At 41.3% G+C, this 14,373-nt stretch overlaps 1 protein-coding gene across 1 annotated transcript in view; it reads right to left on the bottom strand.

Annotated features, from left to right (window-relative positions):
• LOC139728507 (cAMP and cAMP-inhibited cGMP 3',5'-cyclic phosphodiesterase 10A-like) overlaps positions 1 to 3,866 on the bottom strand; it is a 28,612-nt gene extending 24,746 nt beyond the window's left edge. The window contains exons 1-4 of the mRNA XM_071639444.1: positions 3,701 to 3,866; positions 2,917 to 3,060; positions 1,621 to 1,664; positions 784 to 898 (exon numbers count right to left, since the gene is read on the bottom strand). Coding sequence (XP_071495545.1) covers positions 784 to 898; positions 1,621 to 1,664; positions 2,917 to 3,060; positions 3,701 to 3,866 — 469 coding nt within the window. The remainder of the gene's footprint in view (positions 1 to 783; positions 899 to 1,620; positions 1,665 to 2,916; positions 3,061 to 3,700) is intronic.
• Positions 3,867 to 14,373: the final 10,507 nt, after the last annotated feature.

The following is a 14,373-nucleotide window of genomic DNA, read 5'->3' as shown; positions in this document are numbered from 1 at the left end:
CAAATAATGACTGCTTATGAGGGCACAGTTAAAATTATGGGCCCGAGGTGATGTGAAAACCGTAACTATGCCCGAAGCGAAGCTGAGGGCACGGTTATGGTTTTCACATCACCAAGGGCCAACATAATTTTAACTGTGCCCCGAATATCAAGCAGTCATTATTTGTTTTATATACCGACATATATTCAGACATATAAATACCGAGAATATAGATTCTAGTCTCTTTTACAGCACTTGTAAGTTGTAATCAATGCTGATCGACATTGCGGCGGTCGTACGTATCATTGGTGCGTGTGATCATCTATGTGTACACACGGGGTTGCGAGTTGCGACTGTCTCCAAACCAGTCCGCTAGTCTCTTTTACAGCACGCTGATCGAATGCGCGGCGGTCGTATCATTGGTGCGTACATATGAGCGATCTGTGTGTACGGGGTCGCGACTGTCTCTAAAACCTATTTACTAACTGTGCCCGGGCCCCGGTCACAGTAACTCAAAAATAGGGCACAGCTATTTTCATGACTCCCCTTTTAACCAATCAGATGAGAGGATTCTAGAAGTGAGGTATATAATATCAAATAATATCCTCACTAAAATATAGTGCATTTGCACAGTGTCAGACTTTTTTTTGTGTGTTTTGAGGATGGGAACAACTGATACAGGGTAGTCGCAGGACTACATAATTAAAGTAGAGTTCTCATATAACATGTGTTGCAGAAAATGTTCATTCAGTCTTTAATAGACTACAACACTTGATAGTTCTCGAGTGACTGCAACTGGCCTACCTGCGGCCATGATGCGGCTGAGCTGGTAGAGGATGTCTGGTACATTCTCCTGGTCCTCGATGTTTTCTACCATGTCCACCAGGAACGTCTTGATGTCTTCTCCATCCATTGGGCACTGATGACCAGAATCAAATGAATAAATTAATGAATAAATATATGAATAATAAATAGATAATAAATTGATAAATAAATAAGTCAATAAATTAATAAATAAATGAATAAATAAATAAACTGAGTACAGGGGACCTCATTATAAAGCAAAACCTGAAAGCCTAGACAATACCTAGATTAAGTTTCTCACTGTGGCAGGGTACAGAAACAAAAAAAAATATAAAGAGTTGGAGCAGTTTGCTATCTGATTCACTGCTGTGACTTTGGGCTGCTTGTACTACAAAGAACCTGCAGAATCACCTTGTTTTAAAGAAGGTTTTGTCTTATCTGACCTTTTTGTAACAAGGTTTCACTGTAACTGGCTCATTGTGTTCACTCTTGTATGTGTTCTTTAAAATCAAATTTGGTTTCAGAAATTCACTTTCCTTTCATATGTTAATTTAAAGGTACTAAGTATATGACATTAAAGCATGAAATTTCATTTAACTGATGAATATTTGCACTTTTAATTTTCCATATTCATACCCATATCACATACTACATTAAACATACTTGTGTATGGCCTTTACCCAGTTTGGGTTATTGTGTTTTCCCTTTTTACCTGTGACACATGACAAATAGCAAAGATGTTTTGATAACAGTTTACAAGTTTCTGTATTTTCTTTGTCATAAACTTTTAAAAGGCTCTTTTTTTTAAACAAAATTTTGGACACAGAAAACACTCACCAGAAAATGTTCCTTTCGAAAAGAATCTGGCTTTGGTTTCTTCCCTGAGTGAATAGCAAAGCAGAGAGGATGTGACAGGTTTTGCTGAAACAGTTACGGCCTCAAACATAATGAAAAACAAATACAACTTCAAGAGCAGAAGAATAAATGTGGTATGTAACAGTGTTAACATTCCAAATTTTGTAAAACCCAATTTGAGCGACTCCTAGGACTAGTATAGTTTGCTATATCGCCAATCTCTTGAATTCATAACAATACTTGGTTAGTTCAGCATGTAGAAATGATACATTTTCTCGCTTGCTTTCAACTATCACAGCGAAATTAAGGAGATAGCTTTGGCAATTGAGTATATGAATATAAGAACGACCCAAGTCCATGGAAGACCATTTCGAGTAAACTAAAAAAAACTTCATATCTTTTTTATTTGTCCAATAATATTCTATTTAACTGTGATGGGAAGGCAACATTGTATATACAAATTAGAGCATATATTATTATGACAATCAACATTTACATTAATTGTGGAGAGGCCATTTTGTGTGGTGGACTTGGGTCGTTCTTTGATTCATATGGACTTGGGTCGTTCTTTGATTCATATACATGATATTCTGCTATAGAGATGAGAGAAGGATGAAAGAGGGCACTATTAAATGAATGTAAGAATGACCCAAGTCCTTCATTCCTTACATTAATATAAGATTTATTAACTCATTCATTTCAGGCACTTCTGGGGGTAATTAGGATTTATCATTTATACACACGATGAGTCCATGCATAAGCTACAATTTCACATGTCAAACTGAATTTGGCCAAAAATTGGACTTGGGTCGTTCTTATATTAGGTCTTCAATTATCTACTTACACTGTAGGCCTACTATTCTTGTAGAAACTAACATGGCTTCAATGAATATTTACAGTAAGTGAACCAGTGAAGAGAAATACAAAGCATATTTGTCATTTTCACTTTGGGTTCCTCTTTTTGGACTGATGTTCATACTTCCATATTCTTTCATTATGAATGATGTGCATGCAAGTTATCATTGTGACATGCCACCATGTAAGTGGTAAAGGCAACAATCATGTAAACAGCAGATACGCGGTAAGCAGTCATCTTCAAGTTCAAGATGTGTTTAAATACCTTTCTTTACATTTCAATGTCCAAGGTTCTAACCAGACAGGAGAATGAGGTCACTGGAGTAAGAGGTCATCCTCGATCATTACTAGATCTAGACGTCTACTCAGTTTGCATTAGCTAGCTAGCCCGAGTCACTCTCTTTTATTTCCTTCAAAACTTGCCTGAATAAACTTTGGTATTCTTGTCTGCATTGTCAAACCACCTCTGCACTTCATCCACAGTGCAATTTTCCCTCACAAACTCTTCCACAAGCCACGGGTTCTCCTTGAGATAACGCTTGACCTCACCATGGGTTGTCAGGATTCCTGAAAAAGAGCAAGGATGATCCAACGGCCGAGACGACTACTACCAGACTCAAACAGAATCTAACATTCAGCATTACAAACGGTTAGCACAGCGTACTTACAACTAATACCCAAGTATCTACTGTGTTGTGATCATGTAAGATTGAATCAATTGCTAGGGCCTACATCATACATGTACGTATTAAATTCTAGACCAGTCTATTCTTATTCAATTTCATTAACAATTCAAGATAGCTCTAGATCTACACTGTCACTGGTAGTGTTAGGCCAATAGACTAGGGAATAACTCATTACACATGATTTAGACCCTATCACTGTTTATTTTATTTTTATAGCAATCCTACAAACCTACATCTCTTTTTATTTTTATTTAGGCCTAGTTTGTTTGTTTGTTTGTTGTTTTTTCAGAACACTGTCCGAGCAGAATTATTTGGTCCTCAAAAACTTGTGCTGTCGCTGGTTCTAAACTAGTTTTCTACATTTTATCATTGTCATTTTCTAGATTCTAACGTTAGTCTATTCTACTGCAGTGTTAGGCCATCATAAGACTAGTAGTATAAAGAGCACTCCAAGCTCCAGACCATGCACTGATACTGGTGACAGATCTAAACAAATGTATAGATTGAACAGCATAACGTACCACTCTTGCACTCGTATGGAGTTCTCGGTTCTCTCACTGAAAAAGGTCTTTCGAATGCTGGAACAGGAGAATCCCTAGTCGTCCTGTTGGGCGCAAACAACGACGGAGAAGAATTCCCTGGCAAGGGAGGCAGACGACGCTCCAGTTGTTTCCACGGAGAAGACATGATCAGCGCATCACTGTCAGTCCATCAGCATCAGTTGCATCACTGACGGTTCGCCTTGTTTGGGATCTTCTAACGGTTAGTTCTGAGTTCAACTGCAACTATTTTACTATTATTCTCTGCAAGTTTTGTCAACCAGCTTGACAATATCAACACGCTGGGCAGGTGATGTCTGTCAGAGAACTGTGACCATACAAACGGGAGGGTTACGGCCTAATCAAAGGAAGGGTCTCCGTCTAGACTTCTAAAAGTAATTAGCGACTGAGTATTAAAATAAAAGACATCCACTCAGCTCTGAACGCCGGTCTCTCGACTCTGCTCTCTGCCTCTTTTCTGCGCTGCCTCTCGCCGGGCCGGGCGCGTCTAGTGTGCCTGCGGCGTTCGACAGGCAGGTTACCCAGTCAGCTCAGACTCATCAGAGTCACAGTCACTTGTACATGCCTTGTGAGACACTGAACTCTACAGCAGAATGACAGTTGTTCGTCACACCAACAGTGAGCGATGAGTTCCAGCTTAGTCAGACTTTGTTGGCAGTAATTGTCTGAAAGTAAAGACATCCACAAACTCATTACCACCGTTCAGTCCTTGATTCTTGAACGAATGCAGACATGGCTAGCTCATAATCTACACGTACGTACACGTGTAATCGTATACGTACACCTTGTTAATACACACGTCTAGCAAGTGTTGCACGTGCATGCTCGTTGCATGATGAATGCACGCGCGCATACATCGCGCTGGTAGCGGCGGTCAATATTAAAGTGATTTTATGGGTCTATTTCATGTTTAAAGGGAAGGTAAACCCAAAGAGCAATGTGGATTGAGTGAAAGCAGCAACATTAGTAGAACACATAAATGAAAGTTTGAGGAAAATCGGACAATCGATGCAAAAGTTATGAATTTTTAAAGTTTTGGTGTTGGAACCGCTGGATGAGGAGACTACTAGAGGATATGACGTATGAGTGGACAACAATACAAAGAAAATATAAAGGAAATTCAACAAAAATTCACTTTTCTAGAATTATGAAAGAGCAGTGGACCAACCGCTTTCAGAAAGCAGGGGGAATAATTGCTACCCTTAACATATGTCAATATCAAATTGATGGAATTTGTACTTTTCATGAAAAATGGATTTTTGTAGTATTTTCTTTATATTTTCTTGGTATTGTTGTCCACTCATACGTCATAACCTCTAGTAGTCTCCTCATCCAGCAGTTCCAACACCAAAACTTTAAAAATTCATAACGTTTGCATCGATTGTCCGATTTTCTTCAAACTTTCACTGATGTGTTCTACTAATGTTGCTGCTTTCACTCAATCCACATTGTTCTTGGGGTTTATCTTCCCTTTAATACACGTGTATTTCTAATCATAATCTTACCTCGACTTGAATACTACAGTAAACTATATGACTCTTTACCATCAATCATGGTATAGGCTGTGGAATAGAAAACTGGCTTTTAGCACAATTATTCTGTAGATATAAATCGGTGTTATTGGTCGCATGACGGTCATTCCAAATACTTTGTAAAGTACTTTAACTGGCTTGGACACAAATATAGGCCCCTATCATTTTTTTAAAACAATTATTTAGCCATTGTGATAGTTCTTCATTGTATGCACTGATGATTGCTAAACATGTAATTCCAAATGTAGAAGAATCTCATGCAAATGACACCTATAGAGGTTTTACTTTAGACTTCCTGAGCTCTTTTACAAAATCGATGAATTATAGTAGATTGTGATACTGTAATTTAGTTTGAATACTTGCAAGTGACTGTGACTGGCATCATTATTTCGCAAAGATAACTTTCTCAGGCATAATCCGATTTAAATGGGACACGCTCACGGTTCCGTTTGGTTGATGTAAAACTAATTCATGTAGGCCTACTCGATAAATCAAAGTCAAGCTGAACATGAAAACGGATTTTAACTTTGAATCATAGCGCACCAGGCGGGATGAACGCGCACGACGGAGACAGCATGGTGACACGCGGCGGGTTCAAGTCTGGCCAGATAGTGACCTACTTTTACGGTTACGTTGTTCAAATGAACCATTCGTACCGGTAGTAGATCTACTACTGTAGTACTTAGGCCTACATGTATTTGTTTAATAGAATGACGACCTTTCAAAATCTAGCTAAAAAAGCTCGAGTATCAATACTTCTGAACAGAGCGGTGCGCCCAAGTCGTGTGTTAATGCTCCGTCCACATCTACGTTAGATCCTATATTTCTGCCCGTAAGTGGCGAGCAGGTTCCGCTTGAACAAAACAAAACAAAACCAACACCGCCTCCCCCCCCCCCCCCCCCGAACTGAGGTGACTTATCTTCCCAAAGGCCCCATGCACAACAGTGATGAAAGAAGAAGAAAAAAATACGTCCAAATAGGTCCAGATAGGTAGCCCCCCCCCCCCCAACACACACACACACACACACACACACACACACACATACAACACACCCTCGTGGTCGACGTTTATGGTTTCGTCTTAGTGAATGCAGCAAATGCACTGCAACTGGCGCCGTTTTCAAACAAGTGGGGACCCACTTCCGGATTTCATGAGCTGACAAGCAAAAAAACAAAACAAAACAAAACAAAACAAGAGAAAACAAAAAAAGACACACAAAAAGGTCTTCAGCGCAAAAACAACAACAACAACAAAGCCTTCCCGTGTACCACTTCAACGTTTCTATCTATTTCTTTCTCGGGTCACTTACGCACTTCAGGGGTTTAAAAAAAAAAGTGGGGGGGGGGGGGGTTGACACCTTATGTATTCCTTTGTATGGTGCAAAAAAAGAAGTGAGGGAGAGCCATGAAATAAACCATGTTGACCATCAGGTAGCGCCTAAAGAGAGCGGGGGAACAGATCTGCCCTCCCCAACCCCCCAACCCCTATCAGGTTTTTGTTGTCGTTTTCTTAGCCTCTTTTCCTTTAGGCTTGGATATTTCACTTCCACATAATTTGATCAGTAGGCCTATATGAGAAGATTGCAGATTACATGTAATGCAAAACACTACAGATTATTCGTGATTGCGTCTTCTCACAATTTCTCGTTAACATGCAATTAAAACTGCGACAATTTGGGACTACCGATGGCATTAAGGTGACACCTGTCACCACTTAGGTCTATGTGTCGTTTATCATGTCATCGCCGGTTGGCGCTATCCAACTTTGCAGACTATACGGTGGCATTTTAGTACGGGTAGGCCTACTGCTGGTATTTCAGTTTGTGACGTCAGAAGCGGATCTAGAGGGGGGGGGGGGGGGTGGGGGCAACGGCGTAAATCCGTACTGAGGAGTGGGGGGATGATCGGCGATAGTCATCATCATCACGATTACATGCCCATAACCGGACCGGCGCAGCCTGGGGGGGAGAAGCTTGGTGCCCCCCTTTTGCATGAAATATAAAGTGGGAGGAAAGTGGCAGCAAAAATATGAAGACTTTTTGTTCTTGTTATTGCTTTTTATTTTGCTTGTCAAATGACTTTCGGCAGAAAATCAGCGACTAAAGGCGAGCGAGCTTGAAGATTTTGACATTTTACAGTCTAAAAACTGCCGTTGGTAGCTATATTTTTGCTTTGAAAATTAAGGGGGACCACACTGGGCGCAACTGCTGTCAATCACTGGCAGCAACATCAGGAGAATGGCACAGCGATGAAAAATAATGCGAGCGAGCGAAGCGAGCGAGCTTGAAAATGTTGACATTTTACAGTCCAACATGCCGTTTGTGGCTGTATTAATTCGCTTTGGGAATTAAGGGGGGGGGGGGGCGCACCGGGTGCAACTGCTGGCAATTACTGGCAGCATCATCAGGAGAATTGCATAGACAATTAAATGCGAGCGAGCTCCAAAACTTTGACATTTAACAGTCCAAAAACTGCCGTTTTGGGATGTATTTTTTTCGCTTTGGAAATTAAGGGGGGTGCACCGGGCGCAACTGCTGGCAGTTACTGGCAGCAACATCAGGAGAATGGTACATCGATAAAATGCGAGCGAGCTTGAAAATTTTAACATTTTACAGTCCCAAAACAGTCGTTTGTAGCTATATTTTTCGCTTTGGAAATTAAGGGGGGGGTGCACCGGGCATAACTGCTGGCAATTACTAGCAGCATGCAACATCAGGAGAATGGCATACCACGGTTAAATGCGAGCGAGCGAAGCGAGCGAGTTTCAAAAATTTTGACATTTTACAGTCCCCAAACTGTCGTTTGTGGCTGTATTTTTTCGCTTTGGAAATTAAGGGGGGCACACCGGGCGCAACTGCCGGCAATTACTGGCAGCAACATCAGGAGAATGGCATAACGATTTAATGCGATCGAGCGAAGCGAGTGAGCTTGAAAATGTTGACTTTTTACAGTCCTAAAAACTGCCCTTTGTGGCTGTATTTTTTCGCTTTGGAAATTAAGGGGGCCGCACCGGGCGCAACTGCTGTCAATCACTGGCAGCAACATCAGGAGAATGGCATAGCGATTAGATGCGAGCGAGCGAAGCGAGTGAGCTTGAAAATGTTGACATTTTGTAGTCCAAAGACCGTTTGTGGCTGTATTAATTCCCTTTAGAAATTAAAGGGGGGTGCACCGGGCGAAAACTGCTGGCAATTATTGGCAGCAACATCAGGAGAATGGCATGATGATTAAATGCGAGCGAGCGAAGTGAGTGAGCTTGAAATTTTGACATTTTACAGTCCCAAAAACTGTCCTTTGTGCTGCATTTTTTTCGCTTTGGAAATTAAGGGGGGCGAACCGGGCGAAAACTGCTGGCAGTTACTGGCAGCAACATCGGAAGAATGGCGTAATGATTAAATGCGAGCGAGCGAAGCGAGCGAGCTCCAAAATTTTGACATTTACCGTCCAAAGACTGTATTAATTCGCTTTGGAAATTAAGGGAGCGCACCGGTTACAACTGCTGGCAATTACTGGCAGCATCATTAGGAGAATTTGCATAACAATAAAATGCGAGCGAGCGAAGCGAGCGAGCTTCAAAATTTTGACATTTCACACTCCAAAAACTCCCGTTTGTAGCTATATTTTTCGCTTTTGTTTGTCCCACTTTTATGGGGGAACCACCCCCTCCCCATCGACGCCTCTGCATAATTATGAGGGAGCTTTTGTTAAGTGAAAGATCTGCTGCACACTCTTTGATAAATTAAGGAAATATACGTCAATCTCAAAAGTGTACAAAGTCTATCGAAAGGGATCCAGTATAGCGGAGCTTTTGCATGTTTATGATGGCAATTTAACGATCTGGTGCATAGTTCTGGCGGTATTATGGGACAATTTTCCATCAAGAAAGTTCGAGATTTGTCCTCATCTCCGGAATTGCTTGGGGATAAATGATTTGTCTGCCTAAACTCTTCCGTGGGGGAGGAGCAAATGCCCCTTTGCCCACCCCCCCCCCCTCCCCCCCGAGATAGATTCGACGCCCCTGATCTTCCCTGGGTATCCATGCCCATAGATGTATTCAGACTGAGTCATCACTCACTGTCGTTTCTCAAGAATGATTCAGGAAATGGAGGGGGTTCAATTATGGCGATATAGTTTTTGTTATTGTTTGTTTGTTTGTTTTCGTACATAATTATTTTGTAGATGGTCCCCAGTTACTCACGTCATAGCATGTTTACATGTAGGCCTATGCTATTTGACGTTGTCAACGTCTGAGCCTACCTTACAGTGTATGTCGATGTTACTTTCTTCGCGAGCGAGCGAAGCGAGCGAGCGCTTGAGAAAATTAGATATAAATTTTTTTACAAGATAGAATATACTGTTCAGCTCTGTTACCTGTTTGAAGGGCGGCGTACAAACGTCATGCAGTATGCCAAAATTGATACAATCGCATTTCTGCTTCCTCCATTTTTTTGTTCAAAATTCAGGGGGGATGATTGGGATACAGGCCATCCCCCCTCCTCCATTTCAGGGGGGGGGGGGGGGGGATATATCCCCCCGTCCCCCCCCCCCGGGATTTACGCCCATGGTTGGGGGGTTGCTACCCCCCAACCCCCCCCCCCCCCCCCCAAAAAAAAAAAAAAAAAAAATCCGGGACCATTTTTTTTTATCCTACATCTTTTTTTTTGGGGGGGGGGGGGCAATGACCTCTATATCAAAAATAGTGGTGTTTTAGATTCAAGAAAACGCCATTTTCACACACAGATTTTCAAAAATTCTCCCTACTGTGGGAGGGGGGATACCCCCCACACCCTCCCTCCCCCTCCCCCTTTATAAAAAGCTAGATCCGCCCCTGGACGTCACGAAGAACGATAGGAAGAAAATGTATTGAAAATTCAACATGTTTTCACTTTTCTATAGCATTATGAAAGAGCATTATTTTGCTTTGCCTGAGAAAGAAATATTACCCTTAACACACGTTAGTAGCTAGTGGTGTACTTTTCATTTACCAAAAAAAAAAAGATTGAAATTTTGTTGAATCTCTTTTTGTTCATATTGTTCTTCATATTGTGTATGTGACGTCATATGGCAACACTTTGGTATGGCTTCTACAAGAACTGTCTTATGAAATTAAAGTAGGCTGACTGATTAATTGACTGGCTACTTTCAAAATATGATTGCTTTCAAGAGGCCTGCACACTCAATTCCAAACCAGTCGATCTTTGATGACGGGACGGAGGAAAACACATCAACTTGAAACAGCGGTTCCATGACATTTGCTCCTGCAACAATGCTCCCATGAAATATCTGCACTTTATCAGCCAAACATAATATTTTTCCAATTTAAACCTAACCCTAATTCTAATCCTCACATCAAACTAAACCTAAAACCCCATCACAACCCTAACCATAGTCCTAAGTCCTTTGGAGAAAATAAGACCGAGGCTATTGTGTTTCCAAAATAGGCTATAAACAATACTGTATTAACTTCTGCATGTTCTATTGAATAGCACACGCACTGTCTCTATAGGGCTATGAACGTTTTAATAATTGGGTAATTTTCTTACCAATTTCGCGGATTACACCATACAACCATACAGCTGAATGTACATTCAGCATAAAATAATATGCGCAGTGCACTTACATGGAGTTGTATATTATATATATATATATATATATAGCGAGGTACCCGCACCTCGTCAGGGGCCCGAATACCGTCACCCCGCTTAAAATTGTTTTAAGCGCACTAAACAAAAATTTATGCCCGGGACTGTGTTCAGTATGCTTGAAACTTGGCAGGGCCAAGCAAATTTTGGTGAAAACCGAACAGTTTTTCGCGAAAATCGGAAATTTTAATCGGAATAGGAACCTACGTGTTATAACCTTAGTATCACCACTGTCCCCGCACGCATCTTTTACGTGTGTGTCTATGGGAGCATCACGGTCACCCGCAGACGTCTTTTACGTGCTTTGTCTATGGGAGCGCGGGTGACGAGTTGCGGGCCCCTTTCTCAGCGCACAGCTATTTCGCATCGTTCGCGTTTGACGACGATAGCTGCAAATTTTCGATATCGATCAGTGAGCTTGTGATTCCATTGGAATTTTCAGCATTTTTCCTGTATGTGAGTTGGATTTCAAAGAATTTCAGTAGCGAAATGTGATTCAAATATGCGCAAACATTAACTATGACGAGGTGCGGGTCACCCAAGTATATATTGTAACAAAGTGATGTCATGATAGTGCGTGTACGCACGTTCTCTTAGAGGATATGGGTACGGACGGGGCGTACGTTTACACGCGCGCGGTACGAACAAGAGTCTGTGGTAGCTGTACGGCAACTGACAAAAGAATGGGCAGTTGCGTTCTAGCCACGGCCGGGTAAGGACATTGTTTGGGTCGTCCGTATACGAGCAGTTGGTGAGATTGCAAAGGGCTGTGGGCAACCCCGCGAGATATTTTCCTATGTTTTATTCGCCCATCTCCGAAAATAAAGGCAAGTAAAGTGCTTGTGCCATATACAATTCAATTACCGTGGCAATAACCGGTGTGTTTATTTGTGATATCTTTTACGTACGAATGCGGTGATATATGAGAGAGAGAGTTGCTGAGTCCTTTGAATGCCAAGACAGGAGAGCCCCGACCTCGATACACAACGGTCCCGGTTGTGTTACATTTGGTGGCAGCGGTGGGATCTGTCAGGCATATTGAGGGATTTTGATTGTATTAGTTCATATCGTTTGCAAGATTTTCCGATCTTACTCAAATTTCGTTATTCACTTCATTTACACGACGCCTAAAGGCGCCGTCACCGACATGTGCAGTTTATTGCGTTAACTACAAGTCGCCGTAAAGCCTAGTCACCTACATAGTACGCAAAGGTGTCTTCACCTCTACATCGTATTAGACGTATTCCCGTGAGGCTCGCCTGGAGTCACTTCACCAATACGTCACCTGCAGGCGCCTCTTCACCTACACGCCACCTGCAGGCGCCTCTTCACCTATACACGCCACCTGCAGGCGCCTCTTCACCTACAGACCACCTGCAGGCGCCTCTTCACCTATACACGCCACCTGCAGGCGCCTCTTCACCTACATGTCACATAAACTGTAGGCGCTACAGCTGTACCTGCACGTCGCCTTTAGGCGCTATAAATTCATCCATAGACGTCAAGGGCAGGAGTTAACTCTGTGTAGTGGGGGAGGTGGTGGTCCTCTCGGGGGATTATTGCGGGGTGTGGGTGTATGTGTGTTGAACTGGATGATTTACTAGAAGTGTGATGGGGTGCTAGGTGTGTGAGTACGCCCTACTGGTTCTGTTGCGGGGTTCTTATGGCAATCCAGTGGGTAAGGGGCGAACACGAGGCACCATGAAAGATGACCGAGTGGGAGACGGATCTGCCTGTATAAAGTAATGGGAGAGGTCTTTATTAATATGATTGTTCATGTAATGATAATATCATTACAAACAAACATCTTTGTCCAACACAAATACATGCCTTGAAATGCACTTGAAACACACTAACTCTCAAAACACTGTAGTGTACGATATCATGAAATCCGTACATGTTTAACACCAAAACCATCTTAGTCATATAGTAACACACAAATACCAAGTGAGTTATCATCCTTTAAGCCATGTAAATCCACAGGAGAGTATCAATAATAGTATCATAACTAGTGAAAGCATCTGCCGTCATCAGCTATATGTGTCATAAAGTTAACTCTCTCTTTCTCTCTGTTGTTTCACTAATCATGACTTTTCAAAACCATTTATAATACATTAAACAGACTGTAAATGGCTGGGTACAAATGTTGTGGAACCATTTGATACAATGCAAATGTGTTGCAACAATATCTGCTTTTTGAGACTTACACATTTTGTATGTTACAACTCTGTAATGCCTATTCACATAGAAGGCTCACTCTACGAAATAAAATCATACTCTCCACACTTCATGACAAGCAGCCAGTGTCATGTCCACTCTGTTAGTGTAATGTCAGACCCCATATACATGTAGTAGGATAAAGGCTTTTTACATCTGTGACTACCAGTCCTTGCATATAAAATATACAAAACATATCTCATTCATCATTATTTGTGAAAAGAATAATACCTGTTTTGTTTCAGAGTCCAACAGAGATCTGACTCAAACTATGCTATTTTGTTTGAATGATAATAAAAACAAATGAGACAGCAGTTCTCTCTTCACTGATTTAAATTGCTGAACAGTTTTTCCCAAACATAAATGCGTCTATTATTAGCACTTTCACATAACCTTTCTTTGACCACATTTGCTCTTTAATAAAAGTCACGCGATATCATACAGACAAATCCTCTCTTCAACCAACCATTCCTAACACATAAAAGTCACTTCATCACAATCAAATCAGCTATTAGTATTACTCAAAACAATTACAATCACACATCTGATCCATATAGGTTCTACTACATCAAATCTGGAATGTCAGCAAGGTAGGATGGGAGTATAATAATGCTGAAAAATTACACTATACCAAACTACTGCGGATCTTACAACTTCAGATCACAGGGTACACCAACTATGAAAAACAAATACAAATCTACACAATGTCTCAGCATGACAAACCTTAAATGATGGTAACGGCAGTGCAATACACCTGTATTCTTAACTCCAGCATTGTGTGTGTCAAAACTATTATGATCGATACTCAGATAAATACTTCTTTAAATCTCTTACTAAACAACACATTTACAAAATACCCTAGTCCCTCCTATCAATACAGAATCTTACTCTATTAGGGTAAGCAAAAGGAATAATATTCCCTCTTACAACTTCAGTGGTATTACATTATAAACCCACAACATTGTACTGTACCTACACTGTACCTTACATCTCTGACTCTATCTTTAAACTCTTCCACGTTACCAAATCATATTACGTAGTTGCATTAATTAAGCACTGATAGTCAATGAAAACCATCCATTCTTCCTATCACACTAAGCATTCTTTCTTTACTCATAGCACACTGACTCACTACGCTTATCCAACGCATCTTGAATTGACCGTGTACTCCAACCCCACTTAGGTCTATCAGTCTTTACGTACTGCAGTATATCATACGCACAAGCCTACGACCGCAGTGAC

This window comes from Diadema antillarum, unplaced genomic scaffold, assembly GCF_040938485.1.
Source record: "Diadema antillarum isolate AM-2024a unplaced genomic scaffold, OU_Dant_1.0 seq00000182_RagTag, whole genome shotgun sequence".
Lineage (NCBI taxonomy): Eukaryota > Metazoa > Echinodermata > Echinoidea > Diadematoida > Diadematidae > Diadema > Diadema antillarum.
The sequence above is the reverse complement of the archived record's forward strand: the minus strand, read 5'-3'. Positions and strand labels throughout refer to the sequence as shown.